The 25765-nt window shown below is 35.8% G+C and overlaps 1 protein-coding gene across 1 annotated transcript in view; it reads left to right on the top strand.

Moving 5' to 3' along the window:
* Positions 1-25765, top strand: part of DYNC2H1 (dynein cytoplasmic 2 heavy chain 1) — a 387388-nt gene that overhangs the window by 225321 nt on the left and 136302 nt on the right. Inside the window, exons 80-82 of the mRNA XM_024115318.3 lie at positions 11793-11868; positions 17911-18119; positions 21001-21105. Coding sequence (XP_023971086.1) covers positions 11793-11868; positions 17911-18119; positions 21001-21105 — 390 coding nt within the window. The remainder of the gene's footprint in view (positions 1-11792; positions 11869-17910; positions 18120-21000; positions 21106-25765) is intronic.

Genomic DNA, 25765 nt, shown 5'->3' with positions numbered 1-25765 from the left:
CATGTGGGATCTTCCCGGACCGGGGCACGAACCCGTGTCCCCTGCATTGGCAGGCGGACTCTCAACCACTGCGCCACCAGGGAAGCCCGGAGTTGTTCTTGATGTGGTTTGCTTCCCTACTCAACTTGTATTTAAATCCTGTTGATTCTACTTCTAAAATGTAATTCAAATCTGTACATTTCTCCTCACTATTCTTTTCAAGCCTCATCACCTCTCACCTGAATTACTTTTCCAGCTCTTCTTCCTGCTTTTTCCATTTAGCAGCCAGAATTATGTTTCTAATATGTAATTTTGATTTTTTCACTCCTCTGCTTAATACCCATCAAATGGAATTCCACTGTACTTGGGAAAAAATATGCACATTTCTTACCATGATCCAGAAGGAAATATTTGCCTATCTTTTCAACCTCTTCCCAGACCCCTTTTTTCTATCTGTTCTCTACACCTCAGTCACATGGGACTTCTTTATGGTCTTTTAATCCATCAAGCTTTCTCACCATAGGCTCTAGCTTTTATTTTTAAACCACCAATAGAGCACAGTTTTTCATGGCCATGGCAGTCCTAGCTGGTACCATGCTCTGATCTTCTTGCCAAATGCCTATCTTAGCCAAAAATTTCAGCATTCTTCCATCTTTAAATTTTTCCCATCCTCTTTTTTTAAACTTTGTCTACTTCTGTTGGGATAATCTTTCCTCAAACTGCCCTCCCCATCTGCCCACCTTTTAGCCTTTCTCTATATTTCAGTTGCATGTCAAAATAAGAGCATAGGTTCTGGAGTTTCAGTCCTGACTCTAGAATTTCCTTGCTGTATGACCTTAGGTAAATTACTTTATCCCCTTGACTGTAAAATGCAAATAATGATCATATTTACCTTTGTTGTGAGGATTAAATGAAATAGGGTATGTTTAGAAGTGCTTAACACAGTGCCTGGTATAGCCTATCAATAAATATTTGTCAAACCAATGAAATAGTAAATAATAATAGCAATGTTTGTTTCATATATTTTACATACTATACTTATTAAAGGGTACACTTATTATTTTCATTTTACAAAGGTAGGACAGTGAATCTCGATGGTAATTAACTTGCTGAAGGAATCACACCTAAAAAGCTGTAGAACTTGGAAATGGGCAGACTCACCATCTTCTAAAGCCTTTGCCCCTAATTTCTCTGACATTCATCCTTAGGTAATGTATCAGTTAATCCTGATGCATACAGGAAGAATAGTCATAGTGATGCGCTTTTATGAGAAAACAAAACTTACATTTTAAAAACAAAATTAGTTTTCCTTTTTTATCGTGACACATGCACATAGTATAAATTAAAAAGCTATGAAAAGGCTTGCAAATTAAGATTTAGTCTTCTCCCGCCTTATCCCCTGCCACTCAGTTTGTATTCCCAGGGCACCCACTGTTTACCATTTCTTGGATGTCCTTCAGAGATATTATATAAATACACAAATATATTTTATGCATGTGTGCATATATGCACACATATGTTCTTTTTAACTCAAATGGCAGCACATTATACATACAGTTCTGTGCTTTGCTTTATTAACCAATACATTTTAGAGATTATTAAATATTAGTACCCATTTAATACCTAATTTTAAAATATGATTTGTATTCATGATATCCGATAAATATTTTTAGGCAGTTTGTATTGTTAGATGGGCATAAATATTTTCTTCAATCTTTGCTACTACAAAAAATATTGCAATGGATATCCCTATGATTGCCTCATTTAACACTTATTCATGGTGGCCAATTCCTAAATGTAGAATGTTTGCTTCAAAAGATATGTGTATTTTTAAAAGTTCATGAATATTACCAAAATGTTCTACATAGAGGATATAGCAATTCATTTTCACACAAACAAAAATATTTGAAAATGTCATTTAAAAAAAAATTCTGCTCTCATAAAAATCATAAATTTAGAGGTAAAAGCAGACAAAATATTGAATGCCATTAATTGCTGGATGTCATGTCATAGGGATATGAACTCCACAAACTCTATTTTACCTCTTTTCCTTATTTGGTTTTGCTTTTTTTTTTTTTAACAGCCAACTTTGAGAAGTAAAGATCCACTATTACTTCAACTTAGTTTTCATTCCCTGTATTAGTAAAAGATTATTCCTTTGCTATTTTTCATTGCGGTTCTATGTTAACTTCCCTATTTTATACATGTATATTGTACCTCTAATACTGCACTTGATGTAATGTCAGTTTTGTTTTATATTTGTTATTCTTTGATATTGTGTTGTTCTTACTAGTTTGTGAGTACCTTTATAACAGGCTTAATCTCATTCATAAGAGCACTTTACACAGTGCCTGGATTTCCATGTCATCTAAATAGGATTTGATTGGCTACTGAGAATCTCTCCACAATTTACAACATGATTTCTGTCAGGAATATGATGTGAATAACAAAAAATACCATTCAAATTTTTGTACCACATTTTTATTTATTTATTTATTTTTTTTTTTTGCGGTACGCGGGCGTCTCACTGTTGTGGCTTCTCCCGTTGTGGAGCACAGGCTCCGGACGCACAGGCTTAGTGGCCATGGCTCACGGGCCCAGCTGCTCTGCGGCATACGGGATCCTCCCGGACCGGGACACGAACCTGCGTCCCCTGCATCAGCAGGCGGACTCTCAACCACTGCACCACCAGGGAAGCCCTGTACCATATTTTTAAAAAATCATTAATCATCCAGCAGTATATCAGTAACTGTGCTTTACAGAGTATAGTTCTTATTTCAGAATTAGTATTTTAGTTGGAAGTTGCTATATTAAGTAATATTGATAGCAACAGTCTTAAGAGTTTTATGAATACTGATTAATTTTTAAGGTAGTTTTTAAATGTTGAAATGAGCATTTTTCTTCACAAATAAGATCTAATAGAGTTATATAAGAAATTTTATTAATAAGACTTTGTTTTGAATTGGTAGAAAGTTTATTTAAAATGTTATGAGAACTTTGTTAACTGCTGATGGGTACTTATCCCTTACACATTTTTTTTTTCTTAACAGCTTTATTGGAGTATAATTGCTTTACAATGTTCTATTAGTTTCTGCTGTATAACAAAGTGAATCAGCTGTATGTATACATATATCCCCATATCCCCTACCTTTTGAGCCTCCCTCCCGACCTCCCTATCCCACCCCTCTAGGTGGTCACAGCGCACTGAGCTGATCTCCCTGTGCTATGCGGCTGCTTCCCACTACCTATCTGTTTTACGTTTGGTAGTGTATATATGTCCATGCCAACTCTCTAACTTTGTCCCAGCTTACCCTTCCCCCTCCCCATATCCTCAGGTCCATTCTCTAGTAGGTCTGCATCTTTATTCCCATCTTGCCCCTAGGTTCTTCTTACCATTTTCTTTCTTTTTTTTTTTTAGATCCCATATATATGTGTTAGCATACGGTATTCGTTTTTTTCTTTCTGACTTACTTCACTCCGTATGACAGTCTCTAGGTCCGTCCACCTCACTACAAATAACTCAGTTTCGTTCCTTTTTATGGCTGAGTAATAGTCCATTGTACATATGTGGCACATCTTCTTTATCCATTCATCTGTTGACAGGCACTTAGGTTGCTTCCATGTCCTGGCTATTGTAAATAGCGCTGCAGTGAACATTTTGGTACATGACACTTTTTGAATTATGGTTTTCTCAGGGTATATGCCCAGTGGTGGGATTGCTAGCTCATATGATAGTTCTATTTTTAGCATTTTAAGGAACCTCCATACTGTTCTCCATAGTGGCTGTATCAACTTACATTCCCTCCAGCAGTGCAGGAGAGTTCCCTTTCCTCCACACTCTCTCCAGCATCTATGGTTTGTAGATTTTTTAATGCTGGCCATTCTCACCGATGTGAGGTGATACCTCATTGTACTTTTGACTTGCATTACTCCAGTGATTAGTGATGTTGAGAATCCTTTCATGTGTCTGTTGGCAATCTATATATCTTCTTTGGAGAAATGTCTCTTTAAGTCTTCCGCCCATTATTGGACTGGGTTGTTTGTTTTTTTGATATTGAGCTGCATGAGCTGCTTGTATATTTTGGAGATTAATCCTTTGTCAGTTGCTTCCTTTGCAAATATTTTCTCCCATTCTGAGGGCTGCCTTTTCATCTTGTTTATGGTTTCCTTTGCTATGCATCTTTTACATGTAACTGTCCAGTTTTTCCAGCACCACTTATTGAAGAGGCTGCCTTTTCTCCATTGTATATTCTTACCTCCTTTGTCAAAAATAAGGTGACCATATGTGCGTGGGTTTATCTCTGGCCTTTCTGTCTTGTTCCATTGATCTATATTTCTGTTTTTGTGCCAGTACCATACTGTCTTGATTACTGTAGCTTTGTAATATAGTCTGAGGTCAGGGAGCCTGACTCCTCCAGCTCCATTTTTCTTTCTCAAGATTGCTTTGGCTATTCAGGGTCTTTTGTATTTCCATACAAACTGTAAAATCCTTTGTTCTAGTTCTGTGAAAAATGCCATTGGTAGTTTGGTAGGGATTACATTGAATCTGTAGATTGCTTTGGGTAGTATAGTCATTTTCACAGTATCGTTTCTTCCAATCCAAGAACATGGTATATCTCTCCATCTGTTTGTATCATCTTTGATTTCTTTCATCAGTGTCTTAGAGTTTTCTGCATACAGGTCTTTTGTTTCCTTAGGTAGGTTTATTCCTAGGTATTTTGTGCTTTTTGTTGCAATGGTAAATAGGAGTGTTTCCTTAAATTCTCTTTCAGATTTTTCATCATTAGTGTATAGGAATGCAAGAGATTACTGTGCATTAATTTTGTATCCTGCTACTTTACCAAATTCATTGATTAGCTCTAGTAGTTTTCTGGTAGCATCTTTAGGATTTTCATGTCATCTGAAAACAGTGACAGTTTTAATTCCTGTTTTCTGATTTGGATTTCTTCTCTGATTGTCATGGCTAAAACTTCCAAAACTATGTTGTATAATAGTGGTGAGAGTGGGCACCCTTGTCTTGTTCCTGATCTTAGAGGAAATGCTTTCAGATTTTCACCATTGCGAATGATGTTGGCTGTGGGTTTCTCATTTATGCCCTTTACTATGTTGAGGTGGGTTCCCTCTATGCCCACTTACTAGAGAGTTTTTATCATAAATGGGTGTTGAATTTTGTTGAAAGCTTTTTCTGCATCTATTGAGATGATCATATGGTTTTTATCCTTCAGTTTGTTAATATGGTGTATCACATTGATTAATTTGCATATACTGAAGAATCCTTGCATACCTGGAATAAACCTCACTTGATCATGGTGTATTATCCTTTTAATGTGCTGCTAGGTTCTGTTCACTAGTATTTTGTTGAGGATTTTTGCAACTATGTTCATCAGTGATATTGGCCTGTAGTTTTCTTTTTTTGTGACATCTTTGTCTGGGCTTGGTAACAGGGTGATGGTGGCTTCATAGAATGAATTTGGGAGTGTTCCTCCCTTTTCTATATTTTGGAAGAGTTTGAGAAGGATAGGTGTTAACTCTTCTCTGAATTTTTGATGGAATTCACCTGTGAAGCCACCTGGACCTGGGCTTTTTTTGTGGAAGATTTTTAATCACAGTTTCAATTGCAGTTCTTGTGATTGTTCTGTTCATATTTTCTATTTCTTCCTGGTTCAGTCTTGGAAGGTTGTACTTTTCTATGAATTTGTCCATTTCTTCCAGGTTGTCCATTTTTTTGGCATATAGTTGCTTATAGTAGTCTCTCATGAACCTTTGTATTTCTTCAGTGTCAGTTGTTACTTCTCCTTTTTCATTTTTAACTGTTGATTTGAGTCTTCTCCCTTTTTTTCTTGATGAGTCTGGATAATGTTTTATCAATTTTGTTTATCTTCTCAAAGAACCAGCTCTTAGATTTATTGATCTTTGCTATAATTTCCTTAATTTCTTTTTCATTTACTTCTGATCTGATCTTCTTGATTTCTTTCCTTCTGCTGACTTTGTGGGGGGTTTTGCTCTTCTTTCTCCAGTTGCTTTAGATGTAAGGTTAGGTTGTTTATTTGAGATTTTTCTTGTTTATTGAGGTGAGACTGTATTGCTATAAACTTCCTGCTTAGAACTGCTTTTGCTGCATCCCATAAGTTTTGGGTCATTGTGTTTTCATTGTTATTTGTTTCTAGGTATTTTTTTATTTCCTCTTTGATTTCTTCAGTGTTCTCTTGGTTATTTAGTAGCATATTGTTTAGCCTCCATGTTTTTCTATATTTTGCATTTTTCCTGTAATTGATGTTTAGTCTCATAGCGTTCTGGTCAGAAAAGATACTTGATACGATTTCAATTTTCTTAAGTTTACCAAGGCTTGATTTGTGACCCAGGGTGTGATCTATCCTGGAGAATGTTCAATGAGCACTTGAGAAGAAAGTGTATTCTGTTGTTTTTGGATGGAATGTCGTATAAGTATCAATTAAGTCCATCTTGTTTAATGTATCATTGAAAGCTTGTGTTCCCTTATTTATTTTCATTTTGGATGATCTGTCCATTGGTGAAAGTGGGGTGTTAAAGTCCCCTACTATGATTGTGTTACTATCGATTTCCCCTTTTATGGCTGTTACCATTTGTCTTATGTATTGAGGGGCTTCTATGTTGGGTTACAATTGTTATATCTTCCTCTTGTATTGATCCCTTGATCATTATGTAGTGTCCTTCTTTGTCTCTTGTAATAGTCTTTATTTTAAAGTCTGTTTTGTCAGATATGAGAATTGCTACTCCAGGTTTCTTTTGATTTACATTTGCATGGAATATATTTTTCCATACCTCACTTTCAGTCTGTATATGTCCCTAGGTCTGAAGTAGGTCTCTTGTAGACAGCATATATACAGGTCTTGTCTTTTTATCCATTTAGCAAGCCTGTGTCTTTTGGTTGGAGCATTTAATCCATTTACATGCAAGGTGATTATCGATATGTATGTTCCTGTTACCATTTTCTTAATTGTTTTGGGTTTCTGTTTGTGGGTCTTTTTCTTTTGTGTTTCCCACGTAGAGAAGTTTCTTCAGCATTTGTTGTAAAGCTGGTTTTGGTAGTGCTGAATTCTCTTAGCTTTTGCTTGTCTGTAGAGGTTTTGATTTTCCGTCGAATCTGAATGAGATCCTTGCTAAGGAGATTAATCTTGGTTGTAGTTTTTTCCCTTTCATCACTTTAAATATGTCTTGCCACTCTGTCCTGGCTTGCAGTTTCTGCTGAAAGATCAGCTGTTAACCTTATGGGGATTCCCTTGTATGTTATTTTTTTCTTTTCCCTTTTTAGTATTTTTTCTTTGTATTTAATTTTTGATAGTTTGATTAATATGTGTCTTGGCATGTTTCTCCTTGGATTTGTCCTGTATGGGACTCTCTGTGCTTCCTGGACTTGATTGACTGTTTCCTTTCCCATGTTAGGGAAATTTTTTACTATAATTTCTTCAAATATTTTCTCAGACCCTTTCTTTTTCTCTTCTTCTTCTGAGACCCCTATAATTGGAATGTTAGTACGTTTAATGTTGTCCCAGAAGTCTCTGAGACTGTCTTCAATTCTTTTCATTCTTTTTTCTTTATTCTGCTCTGACCTTGTTATTTCCACTATTCTCTCGTCCAGATCATTTATCCCTTCTTCTGCCTCAGTTATTCTGCTATTGATTCCTTCTCTAGTATTTTTAATTTCATTTATTGTGTTGCTCATCGTTGCTTGCTTCCTCTTTAGTTCTTCTAGGTCCTTCTTAAACGGTTGTTGTATTTTCTCTATTCTATTTGCGAGATTTTTGATCATCTTTACTATTGTTACTCTGAATTCATTTTCAGGTAGCCTGCCTATTTCCTCTTAATTTGTTTAGTCTGGTGGGTTTTTACCTTGCTCCTTCATCTGCTGCATATTTCTCTGTCTTCTCAATTTTCTTTTTAATTTACTGTGTTTGGGGTCTCCTTTTCACAAGATGCAGGTTCATAGTTCCTCTTACATCTGGTATCTGCCTCCAGTGTGTGAGGTCAGTTCAGTGGCTTGTGTAGGCTTCCTGGTTGTGGGCACTGGCGCCTAAGTTTCGGTGGTGGGGCTGTATCTTTTCCCTCTGGTGGGCATGGCTATGTCTGGTGGTGTGTTTTGGGGTGTCTGTGAAGTTAGTTTGACTTTAGGCAGCCTCTCTGCTAATGGGTGTGGTTGTGTTCCTGTCTTGCTAGTTGTTTGGCATGGGGCATTCAGTAATGGATCTTGCTGGCCATTGGGTGGAGCTGGGTCTTAGTGCTGAGACGGAGATATCTGGGAGAGCTCTCGCCGATTAATATTATATTGGGCCTGGAGGTCTCTGTTGGTCCAACGTCCTGGACTCAGTTTTCCCACCTTGGAGGCTCAGACCTGACACCTGGCTGGAGCACCCAGACCCTGCCAGCTGCACATCATGGAAGCTAAGATATGAAAAAAAGAAATGAACAGACAGTACCCCAGAACAAACGGTAAAAGCAAAACTAAAGAGATAAAATCACACAAAGAAACACACACACACAATCACAAAAAGAAAAAAAAATAAAGAAAAAAGAAAATGAACAGTCAGAACCTGAAGGCAAATGGTAAGAGCAAAACTAAACAGACAAAATCACACAAAGAAACATACGCACACACACTCACGAAAAGAGAAAAGAAAAAAAATCAAAACAAAAAAAGAGAGCAACTAAATCAATAACAAACCCACAAATGAAAACAAACACTAAAAACTAAACTAACATAAACATAAAACCAAAACCAAATCAAATGCAGAAAACAAACCCCACGTTCACAGTTGCCCGCAAAGTCCACCCCTTCAATTTTGGGAACACTCATTGTCTATTCAGATATTCCACACCAGCAGGGTTTACCAAGCTGACTGCGTGGATTTAATCCACTGCTCCTAAGGCTGCATGAAGAAATTTCCCTTTCTCTTCTTTGTTCGTACAACTCCTGGGACTCAGCTTTGGTTTTGGCTCTGCCTCTGAGTGTAGGCCACCCTCAGGCATCTATTCCCTGCCCAGACAAGAGGGGGTTAAAACAGCGGCTGATTAGGGCTCTCTTGCTCACTCAGACTGGGGAGAGGGAGGGGTATGGTAGTCTCAGTTGCAATGCGGGGTGTGTCTGCAGCAGTAGAGGCCTGTGTGACGTTGTAACAGCCTGAGGCATGTCATGTGTTCTCCCAGGGAAGTTGGCCCTGGATAATGGGACCCTGGCAGTGGCGTGATGCACAGGCTTCCGGGGGTATGTGGGTAGTGACCTGCACTTGCACACAGGATGTTTGGTGGCAGCGGCGGCAGCAGTAGCGGTCCTTGCTCACCTCTGTGGTTTGAGATGATAGCCGTGGCTCGTGCCCGTCTCTGGGGCTTGCTTAGGCGGTGCTCTGCTGTCTGTGGGCACTCGGAGCAGGAAGCCCCTCTCCTTGCACACCCCAAAACAATGGTCTCTTGCCTCTCTGGCAGGTCCAGACTTTTTCCCGGACACCATCCCAGCTAGCTGTGGCACACTAGCCCCCTTCAGGCTGTGTTTATGCAGCCAAGCCCAGTCCTCTCCCTGGGGTCTGACCTCTGAAGCACAAGCCGCAGCTCCCAGCCCCCACCTGCCCAGGCAGGTTAGAAGACAGGCGTCTCAAGCTGGTGAGTGCTGGTTGGCACCAATCCTCTATGCAGGAATCTCTCCTCTTTGCCCTCTGCACCCCTGTTGCTGTGCTCTCCTCCATGGCTCTGAAGCTTCTCCCCCCGCCTCATATCCGCCAGGGAAGCGGCTCCCTAGGGTGTGGAAACTTTTCCTCCTTCACAGCTCCCTCCCAGAGGTGCAGGTCCCATCCCTATTCCTTTGTTTTTTGTTTTTTTTTTTTTTTTTTGTGGTACGCGGGCCTCTCACTGCTGTGGCCTCTCCCTTTGCGGAGCACAGGCTCCAGACGCGCAGGCCCAGCGGCCATGGCTCACGGGCCCAGCCACTCCGCGGCATATGGGATCCTCCCGGACCGGGGCGCGAACCCGGTTCCCCTGCATCGGCAGGCGGACGCGCAACCACTGCGCCACCAGGGAAGCCCCCATCCCTATTCCTTTGTCTCTTTTTCTTTTGCCCTACCCAGGTACGTGGGGAGTTTCTTGCCTTTTGGGAAGTCTGAGGTCTTCTGCCAGCATTCAGTAGGTGTTCTGTAGGAGTTGTTTCACATGTAGATGTATTTTTGATATATTTGTGGGGAGGAAGGTGATCTCCATGTCTTACTCCTCCACCATCTTGAAGGTCTCTGTCTCCCTTACATATTTTTAATTCTTAGGTATAGTTTAACTTAGGTATAGTTAACTGAAATCTTTTTTGTTTTCACAATATCTATAATATTATTTTAAAAAGTATCTAAATGCTTGTGACCTCCAAATTTGTATATCCAACTCAGACCAACTCTCTAAGATCTAGGTTTATATATCCAACTATTTATTTGACCTATCTAGTTAGGTGTCTCAAAAATGACTGAAGATGCACAAATTCTAGATCTAAGTACTAGAACATTAGCTTCTCAAGAGCACAGATTTTTGTCTCTTTTGTTTACTGCTATATTTTCATTGACAAAACAGTGTCAGGTATATAGCAGACACTCAGTAAGTTTTTGTTGAGCACTTTGTTCATTGATCTCATGTTATCCTTTCCAAACCTTGTATTCTTTCAGTGTTCCACCTGTGAGTGAATGATGCCAACATCAATTTGAATAAGCCATGAGCTTAGAAGTCATTCTTAATACCTCTCTTTTTGGTATCTTCACCCTCCATTACAATCCAATACAAAAATTCTTTCATTTCATTGTCCTATCTATCTACTTTTGTTTTTCTGTCATTTCTTACCCCTTCCCCACCAGGGTGACTTTCTCTTATCTTTTATATTAGGTCAGAGCTCTTTCTTATATATACCAAGTATGTTTCTTTTCCTTAAACATATTACAGTTTGTAATTGTATGTGTATTTGAGTAATTGATTGTATCCACCACTCCCCTGACATTTGACTGAAAGCTACATGGAAACAGGGATTATATATGTTTTTGCTCATTCTTTTATTCCCAGAGCCTGACATATAATGTGCATTTAATAAATCTTTTTGAATGATGAATGAATAAATTAAATTTGTATCAATATTTCTGAATATTATTCAAGTCTAAATAGATTTTAGTTTGAACTTATTTTATTGCATGAAACTAATTACTAGTTGTAGTTGATGAAAGCCCTATAAAAATTATTTTTAATTATTTCATATTATTGTCTATTACATATAAATGTCTTTGAATGTTCTTTTTATACAAGTATGGTAGCTATTAGCTGTAGGTTTATAATTTTATTTAGTTACAATATAAATGCTTTGTGGGTCAAATGTACAGAAAATAATACTATATGCCTTTAGACCTTTAAATAATTTTTGTAATATTTTTGTTTTCATGTTTGTAGAGAAAACCACAATTCTGAAGGATCAAATTATAGGAAATCTCTCAATGTATACACACTATGTAGACTCAGTGATTTACTACGCCAATTTGTTCTTTCTATATATGACTCTTCTGCCACGTACTTAAGTGATAAAAACATTTATGACATTATAAAATCCTTTGCATGCTGTAGAGATCAACAAATTTATTTTTTAAAATTACTCTTACTTTAGATGTATTGTTTTACTGTTTTTATTAAAAATTCTCAGTAGTTGCCTTTTTTTTCTTTTAGTCTGTATTGAACATTCTTTTTAATATTGTAAGGGCAATGATATATGCATATATATATATATTTTAATACTGCTTGTAGTTCTCTCATTTTTAAAAAATTTGTTTTGATAGGGTTGGACCAAGTTTTATGAGTTTTCTTTATCAGATCTTCGGGCTGGTTACAGCATTATTGACAGAATCTTTGATGGTAAGTTCTAATGATGAAAACTTTGACCTCTGGTGTCAATGAAAAAAATTTTTGAGCTCTTATTAAAAATAGGGTTTTTTTCAAGAGTGATTTGACTTCCTATTATAAAATTTGCTTTTTGCTTTTCATTTTGTATTTAATGTTCTGAATTCCATGCTTGTGAAAGTTCATATATTATCTATTGTGGTCATTGGTTTTGATATAATCCATTAGATTTCTGGTTGATCTGTAGCTCTCAGGAAGCAGAAAGCTAGAATGACCTTGTCTTTACTTCACGGCCTTCACAAGTTTCAGGCTTCAACTAAATTTTTCATATCTCTTTCAAGGGAACTGTTAAAATTCAAGAATATGGTAGACCAAGAGTCTGTAGAATCACAATTGTATGATTAAGTAGAAATCAGGAATCAAGGTACAAATAATAGACTAAAACAGGGCAACAAACAAAACCATATAATCTGATCCCTTGAGGCCATCTAGCTCTCTGCCTCCTGAAGACAGGAATGGTCCAATCCCTGAGGGTTATTGCTCAGGGTCAACTCAAGCAAACGCTAGAGTTTAGAGCAATGATGGATTAGAGAAGAGGGTATGTTGATAGGACTCTCAAACTTAAAACTATTCCAAACAACTCTAGATTCTTGTCTCCCCCACCATCCTGCAGCCTTGCCAAATTACTCTTCCCTGAGTCTGCCCCATTTCAGTAAATGGCATCACCATTCATATAGTTGTTCAGGTTCAAAGCCTATGAATCACCCTTGATTCTTCTCTTTCACTTATCCTCAAACATCCAATGCTTTGGCAGTTTCTGTCCCCTCCATGTCCAAATCACATCAAGATTCTGTTCTCATCCTTCAACTTCATCAATCCTTGTTAGTCCAAGAAATAGATTCTTTCAAAAATTCTCCACAGAGTAAACAAATTTATTTTTTAGAAAAGCAAAGTGAAGCATATAATTCACTTTCTAAACCTACAGCCACATTTATCTTCTTTCTCTTCCTTGAACAAACCAGGCTTGTTCCTACCTGAAGGTTTTGGTAGGTCCTCTTCCTTCTGTCTGAAATGCCCCTCTTCCAAACCTTTATATGATTTTCTTCTCTTATCATTCACATCTCAGCTTAGAGATATCTTCTTCAGAAAAGTTTTTTATTTTCACCAAATCTAAAGTAATTTTCTAATTGTTCTCTATCCCCATGTTCTGTTTAATTGTTTTAATACATTGGTGCTACCTTATACTTTCTTGTTTATTCATTCATTTTTTAAAATGTTGTTCATCTATTCCAACTAGAGTGTAATCTACATTAAGCAAGGTCTTTGACTATTTTGTTTACTCTGTATGTCCTTAACATCTGTAGCAGGGCCTAGCCCTGGTAGTAGGCACTGTTATAGTTGGTTGAATTAACAGCATCATCATTTATTCTGTAACTTGGTTTCCACAAAAGGATAAGGATAGATGTCTAGCATGTGGACAAATCCCATTTTTTTGTAGTTTTCTTTTATTTTAATTTTTTATTGAAGTATAGTTGACTTACAATGTTTCATGTGCACAGCAAAGTGATTCCATTTTACATATATATATATATATATATATTATATATCTATTTTTTTCAGATTCTTTTCCCATGTAGGTTATAACAAGATATTGAATATAGTTCCCTGTGCTATATAGTAGGCCCTTATTGTTTATCTATTTTATATATAGTAGTGTGTATCTGTTAATCCCAAATTCCAAATTTATCCCCCCTCCCACTTCCTCTTTGGTAACCATAAGTTTGTTTTCTATGTCTGTGAATCTATTTCTTGTTTTGTAGATAAGTTCATTGGTATCATTTTTTTCGATTCCACATATAAGTGATATCATGATAATTTTCTTTTTCTGTATGACTTAGTATGGTTATTTCTAGGTCCATCCATGTTGCAGCAAATGGCATTATTCTTTTTTATGGCTGAGTAATATTCCATTGTATATATATCTGTAGCACATCTGCTTTATCCATTCATTGGTTGATGGACATTTGCATTGCTTCCATATCTTGGCTATTGTAAATAGTGCTGCTATGAACATTGGAATGCATGTATCTTTTTTAATGAGAGTTTTTATCTTTTCTGTATATATGCCCAGGAGTGGGATCACAGGATCATATGGTAATGCTAGTTTTAGTTTTTTAAGGAACTTCATACTGTTCTCAGTAGTGACAGCCCTAATTTACATTCTCACCAACAGTGTAGGAGGGTTCCCTTTTCTCCACAGCCTCTTTAACATTTATTGTTTGTAGACTTTCTGATGATGGTTATTCTGACCTCATTGTAGTTTTTCATTTGCATTTTCCTAATAATCAGCAATGTTGAGCATCTTTTCATGTGCCTGTTGGCAATCTGTATAACTTCTGTGGAGAAGTGTCTATTTAGGTCTTCTGTCCATTTTTTTTGGTTGGCTTGTTTGTTTTTTTTTATATTGAACTGTATGAGCTGTTTGTATATTTTGGAAATTAATCCCTTGTCAGTTCATTGTTTGCCAATATTTTCTTTCATTCCATAGGTTGTCTTTTTGTTTTGTTAATGGTTTTCTTGGTTGTACAAAAGCTTTTAAGTTTAATTAGGTCCCATTTGTTTAATTTTATTTTTATTTCTTTTGCCTTAGGAGACAGATCCAAAAAATACTGCTGTGATTTATGTCAAAGAGTGTCCTGCCTGTGTTTTCCTGTACGAGTTTTACATCAATAGTATCCAGTCTTAGGGACTTCCCTGGCAGTCCAGTGGTTGGGACTTCACCTTCCAATGCGGGTTTGATCCCTGGTTGGGGAACTGAGATCCCGTGTGCCTTGCAGCCAAGAAACCAAGACATAGAACAGAAGCAGTGTTGTAACAAATTCAGTAAAGACTTTAAAAATGGCCCATATCAAAAAAAAATAGTATCCAGTCTTACATTTAGGTCTTTAATCCATTCTGAGTTTACTTTTGTATATGGTGTTCTAATTTCATTCTTTTACATGTAGCTGTCCAGCTTTTTACATGTAGCACCACCTACTGAAGAGACTGTCTTTTCTGCATTGTATATTCTTGCCTCCTTTGTTGTAGATGAATTGACCCTAAGTGCATGGGTTTATTTCTGGGCTTTCTATCCTGTTCTGTTGATCTATGTGTCTGTTTTTGTGCTAGTACCGTACTGATTTGATTCCTGTAGCTTTGTAGTATAGTTTGAAGTCAGCTGATTCCTCCAGTTTCATTCTTCTTTCTCAAGATAGATTTGGCTATTTGGGGTCTTTTGTGTTTCCATGTAAATTGTAAAATTTGTTGTTCCACTTCTATGAAAAATGCCATTGGTAATTTGATAGGGATTGCATTGAATCTGTAGATTGCCTTGGGTAGGGAGTATTGTCATTTTAACAATATTGAGTCTTATAATCCAAGAACACCATATATCTTTCCATCTGTTTGTGTTGTCTTCAGTTTCTTTCATCAACATCTTCAGAGTACAGGTCTTTTACCTCCTTGGGTAGGTCTATTCCTAGGTATTTTATTCTTTTTGATGTGATGGTCCATGGGATTATTTTCTTAATTTCTCTTTCTCACATTTTGTTGTTAGTGTATAGAAATGCAACAGATTTCTGTATATTAATTTTGTATCCTGCAACTTTACCAAATTCATTGATGAGCTTTGGATTTTCTACGTATACGATGTAATCTGCAAACAGTGACTGTTTTACTTCTTCCTTTCCAATTTGAATTCCTTTTTTTTCCTTTTCTTCTCTGATTTCTGTGTCTAGGACTTCCAAAACTATTTTGGATAAAAGTGGCATGAGTGGGCATCCTTGTCTTATTCCTGATCTTAGAGGAAATGCTTTCAGCTTTTCACCATTAGTCCCATTTTAATTTACATGTTTATGAGATTTTAAAAACTTTTAAATGAAGTATGATACGTGTACAAAAAGTACTTATATCATAAGATTACAGCCCAGTGAAATTTCCACAAACTGAACACTCTCATGTAGCCAGCGCCTTAATCAAGAAACAGAACATTACCAATACCTCAGATTTTACTCTAATGCTGCTTTCCAGTTACTACCATTCTCCAAGTTCCCCCACCCCCACTCCTATGGTAAAGACCAGGCACCTAACTATATAGATTAGCTTTGCCTGTTTTTATAAAACTGGAATCATACATCATGTATTCTTTAGTCTTTGGATTCTTTCAGTTAACATTATATTTGAGAAATTCATCCATATGGTTACATGTCATTGTTGTCCATTTATTCTCAGTGCTATATAGTTTGCCATTCTGTGATTGTATTTCTTCTCTTGGTGGGTAGTTTTCAAGTTTTTTCTTGATGGACACGTGGGTAGTTTGGGATGATTGTGCTATATCTTTGGGTGACTACTTGAATATATTTCTGTTGGGTATATATGTAGAAGTAGATAGGATATTAATTTATTTGTTCCCCATAGTTAGTTAATGCCTAATAGTATTCCAAATGAATTTTTTATTTAAAAATTCTTTGAATTATCCATCAGAAAAGTACACATAAAGGTATAATTCAATAGATTTTCATAAATTGAACCTTTGTAACTAGCCCAAAGTCAATAAATAGTGTATTACCAACATTCTGGAAGCACCTCCCCCACTCCTTTTTTTTTTTTTTTTTTTTTTTGTGATACGCAGGCCTCTCACTCTCACTGCTGTGGCCCCTCCCGCCGCGGAGCACAGGCCCTGGACGCGCAGGCCCAGCGGCCATGGCCCACGGGCCCAGCCGCTCCGCGGCATGCGGGATCCTCCCGGACCAGGGCACAAACCCGCGTCCCCCGCATCAGCAGGTGGACTCCCAACCACTGCGCCACCAGGGAAGCCCCCCACTCCTTTTTATGTATGACCCAACATTTTCCCATTTTGTGCTAAGGCCAATCAGTTTTCTGATTTCCATGAGTTTTTTTAATGTTTATTTTGAAACATAATTTTTTTGGAGGATATATACTAGTACTTTAGCTTGCTTAGAAACTTGGTAATTTTCCAAAAGGCTTTTGAACATTTATTTGATTTTTGTAATATCACTTTGAGGCAGATATTATTAATGCTCTTTTAAGATGAGGATACCAATGCACAGACAGTTTGAATGATTTGTTTATCATTGTGTTTCAAGATTGCGATGGAATTAATTAATATCATCATATGATTTTTACATACATCACACCAGTGAATTGTTGTAAGAGGAAGATGCTTCAAAATGAAACTGATCTCATGGTAGAAGTCTAAATATAATCTTATGATTACAAGATTTCCTGATATTAAGGGACCTCCACATATGGAGAATTAAATGTAAAAAAGGGGAATGGTTCATTGAATTTTATAGTACTGAAATAGTCCAAACTAGTAATGCTAGCAGTGATGTTAACTAGGTAGATTAAAATTGTGTTTCCTGCCTTTACTGCTGTTGGGGAGGAAGAAATTTTCTTCTACCCTTCTGGGTTCTTCTGGCTGGTCTAAGAATTTACACTGACATGAAACAGATTAACAGGAGATCAAACAAAAATTAATAACATGTATATATAGGAGAGACCCAGGAAGACTAAATAACTTGCCAAAATGGCTGAAACCATCACCTTAAATACTATCTTCAGCTAAAGACAAAAGAGGGTGTTTGGGGTAGTGGTTTTAGACTTCAAAAGGGAGGAAGGCAGTTAACATGGAGATGCAAAAAAGCAGATGTTTGGTAAACAAATTGCTGGGCTATGCAGAGACAATGGGACACAGGGAGGAATTTTAACAAACAGACTTTGCCAGGTTCCTTCCTGTCCATCATACCTAGTTCATATTATAGTTATCTATGTTAGTAGCTCCCTTCCTGGAACAGGTCCTCTGTGATTATAGTATTAATATTATTAATATTAATGAGCATTACATTAAGCATTTTAAGGAATGATTTAAATGAATTAAATATGTATTGTTATAGCCTATAAATATAACTGGAGCCAGGAATCTGTATATTTTAGAATTTGTTTTAGAAAATTTCTAATATCTCAGAAATGAAATGAATAATTTTTTTTTAATTATAGGTACCAAAGATGTACAATGGGAATTTGTACATGGTTTGCTTGAAAATGCTATTTATGGAGGACGTATAGATAACTATTTTGACTTTAGAGTTCTTCAGTCATACCTGAAACAGTTTTTTAATTCTTCAATAATTGATGTATTAAACCAAAGGAACAAGAAGAGCATTTTTCCATACTCCATATATCTACCAAAATCCTGCAACATTTTGGTAGGTAAAATTAATTATTTTCAATTTACTACCAGATAGAAACTTGAATAATTTCTTATATTGTTAAATATATGTTGTTTCTTTTCAAATGTATAAGCAATTATCATTCACAAATATGGATTTTTTTTTTATTATGCCAATATGCAGCCTGATTCTCTAAACTCTAGTTAGGTGTCCTATTACTTTTGGATACTTAATGATCACTGATTGATGATAATAGGATATAGTAAATAGGTAAATCATGAAGGGGGTGGCCAAGGAAAATTTTTACATTGTAGGGCTGCCTTGAAGATCTGGAATGGGAGAATATGCTACTTCTTCATAGTTATGAGAGTTCTCTGATACATTAAATTTGAAAGAAAGCAAATATTATTTAACGAATATCTATCTTCATACTCTGGCTTATAAATTTAAAGAAGTTCTAAAATACAAGAGAGATTCACTTTATCTAGCTTTCATAGCAACATTTTTGTTTATGTGTATTTATTTTATCCAGCTGTAGCTTTTTGCTCTGAGTCATCATATAAAAGCCTCATAGAATGCAATAATCTTTTCCAGAAAATAGTACAAAATGTAGCCCAAAGATTTCAATTCTAGTTTATTTTGCCACAAATTTGTATTTGTGTGAATGCCCAAATAATGTTTTCATTACATAGAGTATTAAAATTATACATTTCTTCATGAATTACAAAATATATATATTCAACTATATAGTTCTATCAGTATTGTGCCTTTTTCTCTTATTCAAATATTTTTCAAGAAAATTCCTTTGTTTTAGTGATATGTCAGAAAACAAAGCTTAAAAACCAGTATTAAACATATTACTCTATTGAATATCTTATCTATTTTGTTATTAACTATTCCATCAATTTTGTTTTTCAGTATCTTTCATTCACTTACTCATTCATTCAATAATACACATTGAACATTTGCTCAGTGATAACGTTGTTCCAGACTTTGTGGATCTCTTGATGCACTGTGGAGTTTACTTTTTATTGGGAGAACCTTAGAGTGAATGAGCAAACAGAAATATCACATAGTTATTTATTATATATTTATTTCAGATAGTGTACCGTGAGAAGTCTTTCATCTCTATTGTTTGAAGCTTAAGTTGAAAAATAAAATATATACAGAAAAGTGTACATCATAAATGTACAATGCAGTGCATTTTTATACATTGAGCACATGATTGCCACCAGCACTGCGATCAAGAAACAGAACATTTTCAGCTCCCCAGAAGTCCTCCTCAAGTTCCCTTCTAGTTACTACCTCCCCAGCAAAGGATACATTAGCTTAACTTCTAACAGCCTGTGTTAGTTTTGCCTGTGTTTGTACTTCATGTAAAGGGTATCATTTGGTATATATTCTTTTGTGTCCAAATGAGGACAAATCAATTTGGATATGTAGTAGTCTACTATTTAGGAAACATGTCAGTGTATAGTCCTAGGTATGGAGGAGACTCTAGCCAGACTAGATGAGAAAAATTTCACAGACATTTAAAAATGAATAAGGTGTATAAATACAAAGAATAATAGCTTTAAAATTATAAGATGATTATAGGAATTCCCTGGTGGTCCAGTGGTTGGAACTCTGTGCTTCCACTGCAGGGGGCATGGGTTCGATCCCTGGTTGGGATACTAAGATCCTGCATGCCGTGAGGCACATGAAGATCTGGAATGGGAGATTTTTTTTAGATGGGAGATATTTTTCCATCTACAAAAAAAGAAAAATTAAAAAATAGAAAAATAAAAAAAAAATTATAAGATGATTTACAAGAGTCAGTGTTTAGCTTTCTATTTAATTTAGATAGAAGGAGGAAGCCGGAAGTTTCCCAGATGAGAAACACACACACATATACATGGATATATAAAAGTATACACTCACATATACATACATATATATTTATGCATATCTACATTGTGATTGAAAACCTTAAGGAAGTTTACTGAGATATAGAAGAGGAAATATTTCAAAGAACAGCATGTCTTTCCAAACTTTGACATACTTCCTGTAGTTAAACTCCAGGAAGCCCAGGACCTGTGTCTTGGAAATACTGCAGAGGCAGCTGCGAAGGATGAGAAAGGATGATGGGGGTGGGGGCAGAAGATGAGTCTCCTTCACCAAAAACAGTTTTACCTACTTCAGCAAGAACAGTTTAGATGCATATATTTACAATACCTGCCTTAAAATAACTCGTCTCCTCATGAAAACAAAACAATTCCCATCTTTCAGCCAAACTGAATAAATCCTCTTGATCTACACTTAGTTTTCCATCTAGAATCTGAAGTGAAAACTGTTCAGATGAGTGCTTGGCAAATCAAACCTTTGCAGTGCTTACAGTAATTCTTGGGATGAAATGATAGGATTTTCGATACATTTCATCACACCTCACCAGCGAAGACTAACTGTGGAATTGCTTTATAATATAACAATTTACAAAGCAGTTCTTGTATATCAGACTGTGTGAGTATAGGTTTCTGGGAGTTCTATAAGTTTAAAAGAAAAGATTGTTGGAATATTTATCTCATTATAAACAGAGCTACACTCTGCAGATTAGTCTTTGGTAGGTTACAGGAAAAATAGCTACACGTAGTAGGCATAGTTACTCAAATATGTTTGTTTTTAATCAATCTCTGAATGTGAGAAGTATAGGATAAGAAAGTATAGTATCAAATAATTTAAGTATGAAGAAGTAATGACAAAGAATATTTCCATTAGATAACTGAGTTAATGCCATACAGACTGAAAGTGAGATTTACCTAGACAATGTAACATGAATAATTATTCATTTAATACTTCATGATATTCTGGTTCTTTCTGATTTTGGTGGTTGTAAGTTTAATCTTTATTGAAAAACTATTTTTTAATTCTTTGTGTTTAGGACTATCGTGCCGTCATTGAAAAACTTCCAGAGGATGACAAACCTAGTTTCTTTGGTCTACCTGCCAATATTGCTCGTTCATCTCAGCGTATGATCAGTTCTCAGGTAACATAAAGAAACATATATGTTTTAGAAAAAATGTTGCTACTGAGCCTAAAAGAAACGTTACATTTTATTTAATACTACAGATCCACATGCTTTTATTTAATTCTTTAATTTTATTTAATACAATAGATTCCAGTCTTACCTTAAATAAATTTTAAATGAGCCAAATAGTTCTATCTTAATACATTTGTTAAAATTAGTAAAATAACACTGAACACTATCAATTTTATCCAAAATGTATTGGCTTTACTCCTGTGATTTATCTTATTAAGGGTACTTTAAATTTAATTTATGCAATTGAATATGTCACTAAATTTGATATTTTATAACAAATATCAGATATAGAGATATAATTTGCATAAAAGATAAATATTTCATATTTCATATGATTTACTCATGACTGAATGTTGCAAAACATTGAGGGAAATATGGATTTTTTAATTATTGAGACATAGAAAAACATTAGCCATGAACACTGTATATTCTAGCTTCTATTGAGACCAAATAATTAAGGGCTAACATTTATTGACATTTAACTGTGTGCCTGAAAGTGTTTTAAATACCTTACACTCAGAAACTTTAGTCTTTATAAACTCTATGAGGTAAGATCTATTACTTTTCCTTCTCAGTACCTGAGGAAACTGAAATGGAGAGAGTTAAGTTATTTACCCAAGATCACAGAGCCAGTAAAAGGCAGAACCAGTATTTAAACTGTCTGTCTGAGTAAAGACATGGCCTCTGCACCATGTGCTACAACTGCTCCTCAGGCATAAATCTACTGCTAAGTACGTGCACCAAATTGTGAACTGTTACATAAGGTTCATTGTGGATCAGTGTATGGAAGATTCTTATTGCTCTTAAAAGTTTACTTTTGGTAATTTACAGGCATCCTAGCTAGATTACTTTACCTTATTTAGCTGTACTGTTTTGTACTTTTTGCTATTTTAGCCAACATTTATAAAATTGGTAATGTTTTCTCTCATTATTCACTAAATTTTTTCTCCCTATTATTTACTAAATTGTTCATTGTGGAATTGTAATATTCATTCTCACATCTTTGTAAAAAAGGTGTTTGAGTATATAAATATATGCTCATTTGCATAGTGTGTAAATAAGTATAAATGTTGTCTGGAACAAATAAGATCTTAACAACCTCTTCGTCTATGCTAGCTGAAGATGCTCTCTAATTCCTTTTCCCTTTCTCATGCAAAGTGTTAAGTCAGATACTCCCATGAAGGAATGAAACTCCTACGTGTCCCTTAGCTTCATAACGTATATGATTACACTCTATTCTTTTCTCTCCATGCTTTTTGTTGACCTGAGATTGTTATTTTTCAATAGCCCTATCAATAACATATAAGAATTGCATATGTACCTTTGTGTGTACTTGTTTGTATTGTATATGTGTTTGTGTATAATTTTACAACAATGCTTAAGCAAAAAAGGTTAAAACAATCAAAAGGTCATTAAAAGAATAAAAGGTTATTTCATAGAATTCAAGAAGAGTATTTACTGTGGGAATCTTATCAAAAGAAATTCAAGAGTCTGTCTTGAAAGTCCTGTTATTAATATGGCTTTCACAACTTCTAATGTCAGTATCATTCAGCTTCTGAAAGAATCTCCTTTAGCCCAGCTTGGATCAAATGTCTAATGAAGGGAAAAGAGTAACCTAGGATAGATATGGCCTTAGAGACTTTTCGGAAGGATATAAGACAAGAAATACAGAATATTGAGCATCTTCATCTTATGGAGAGGCCCACCAACCACCTATATGTGTACCTTCTTTTGCTCCTGGGCCATGTATGGCTGCCACTGATAAGAGCCCAGACTGAGAGGACCGTCATGGCACTAAGTCATAGCCTTAGTTTCCCACAGATCTTCTATTACATTTTAGTCACACAGGTATAGGGCTTGCGTGCTATGCTAACATGAAGCTCATCAGTCTAAGCGGAATCCCAGGGATCAGGGGTTTCATAGCAAACTAGGCAGACAAACATTTTACATTTATCATACCTCTGTAGTTTCTAGGAAAGTAGTACTGTAGGAAGACAGACTCCAATCTCATTTTCCCAGATAGTCCTGAGACAACCCAGGCTTCATTTTTACTTTTTACTTTTTCTAGTTAGTATACCAAAGAATTCTCTAAAAGTTATTTTACTATGATCTAATCTCTGCTATTTTTTCTTGCCTTAGTATTTAAATTTTTATAAATATTTATTAGATGAAAAGAGGGTAACATATTCTTCCTTAAAGTTTTTTGGTGATACATACTCTCTTAATATTTATATTTTAACTGTCAGTCCATTTTACTGTTAATTTACTTAACTGTTTAACAGTGCTTTATTTTAGTTTTTATACTTAAACAGCTTTCAGAGTACATCAATTACTGCAACATTTCTTTTTCATAATTATAAACATTTATATATAAACTGATAAAATTTCTATATTTAGAGCTTTTCACTCCAAGTCACATTTGGAGCCACACTTAGAATGCTTGGCCTTCTTTGAAAGTGAATGTTCAGATATGAAGCAGTCTGCATGACACTGAGTAGATTTCAAAAAAAATATTAATGATCATATACAAGTTCAGGGATGTGGAACTGATGTTGAAGCAGGTATTTGATGATTTGGCATTTTTAAATTAATTGAGTGCATCCATACTAGGCAGATACCACAAGTGGTGTTTACTACAGTGTTAATGATACTTATGTTCGGTGCTGTGAGTCAACTTTTTGTTTGTTTGTTTGTTTGATGATGTAGTGTTATTTATCACATTATGTATTTATAGTACAGTATTATTGCTTATATTCATTATACTGTGCATTAGATCTTTATGGCTTATTACTGCTTGTTTTAAGTTTGTACCCTTAAACACAATCACTCTTATCTCTGCCACCCTTATCCCCTGGTAACCATCATTTTGCTCTCTGTTTTTTACATGTTTAACTTTTTAGATTCAATACTTGACTTTCTTTAACTTATCTCACATAGCATAATGTGCATAAGGTCCATCTACATTGTCACAAATGGAAGGATATCCTCCTTTTTTGTGGCTAAATAATATTCCATAGTGTATATATTCTACATCTTTTTTATCCATTCTTCATTAATGGTCACTTGGGTTGTTTTCATATCTTGGCTATTGGGAATAATGCAGCGATCATCGTGGGAGTGCTTATATCTTGTTGAAATCCTGTTTTCATTTCCTTTGGGTATATACCTAGAAGTGGAATTTCTAGGTCATATTATAGATCTATTTTTAATTTTTTGAGGAAATACCATACTGTTTTCCATAGTGGCTGCACCAATTCACACTTCCACCAACAGTGCATGAAGGTTCCCCTTTCTCGACATCCTTGCCAACGCTTGTTATTTTTTGTCTTTTGATGATAGCCATTATGACAGGTATGAGGTGATAACCTCATTGTGGTTTGCATTTGCATTTCTCTGATGATTACTGATGGTGAGCATCTTTTCACATATCTATTGGCCATTTTGATGTACTCTTCAGAGAAACGTCTCTTTTGTTCTTCTGCCCATTTTTTAATTGGATTTTTTTTGTGATTAAGTTGACTGACTCTGTATATATTTTGGATATTAACCCCTTATCTAGTTAGATATCCTCATCCACCAGAGGGCAGACAGCAGAAGCAAGAAGAACTACAATCCTGCAGCCTGCGGAACAAAAACCACATTCACAGAAAGATAGACAAGAAGAAAAGGCAGAGGGCTATGTACCAGTTGAAGGAACAAGATAGAACCCTAGAAAAAGAACTAAATGAAGTGGAGATAGGCAACCTTCCAGATAAAAATTTCAGAATAATGATGGGAAAGATGATCCAGGATCTCGGAAAAGTATGCAGACAAAGATCGAGAAGATGCAAGAAATGTTTAACAAAGACCTAGAAGAATTAAAGAAAAACAAACAGATACGAACAATACAGTAACTGAAATGAAAAATACACTAGAAGGAATCAATAGCAGAATAACTGAGGCAGAAGAACAGATAAGTGACCAGGAAGGCAGAATGGTGGAATTCATTGCTGCGGAACAAAATAAAGAAAAAAGAATGAAAAGAAATGAAGACAGCCTAAGAGACCTCTGGGACAACATTAAATGCAACAACATTTGCATTATAGGGGCCCTGGAAGGAAAAGAGAGAGAAAAAGGACTTGAGAAAATATTTGAAGAGATTATAGTCAAAAACTTCCCTAACATGGGAAAGGAAATAGCCACCCAAGTCCTGGAAGTGAAGAGAGTCCCATACAGGATAAACCCAAGGAGAAACACGCCGAGACACATAGTAATCAAATTGGCAAAAATTAAAGACAAAGAAAAATTATTGAAAGCAGCAAGGGAAAAACGAAAAATAACATACAAGGAAACTCCCATAAGGTTAACAGCTGATTTTTCAACAGAAACTCTACAAGCCAGAAGGGAGTGGCATGGCATATTTAAAGTGATGAAAGGGAAGAACCTACAAGCAACATTACTCTACCTGGCAAGGATCTCATTCAGATTCGATGGAGAAATCAAAAGCTTTACAGACAATCAAATGCTAAGAGAATTCAGCACCACCAAACCAGCTCTACAACAAATGCTAAAGGAACTTCTCTAAATGGGAAACACAAGAGAAGAAAAGGACCTACAAAAACAAACC

The sequence above is a fragment of the Physeter macrocephalus genome, chromosome 16 (genome assembly GCF_002837175.3).
Source record: "Physeter macrocephalus isolate SW-GA chromosome 16, ASM283717v5, whole genome shotgun sequence".
Lineage (NCBI taxonomy): Eukaryota > Metazoa > Chordata > Mammalia > Artiodactyla > Physeteridae > Physeter > Physeter macrocephalus.
This window is presented reverse-complemented; position numbering and strand designations above follow the sequence as displayed.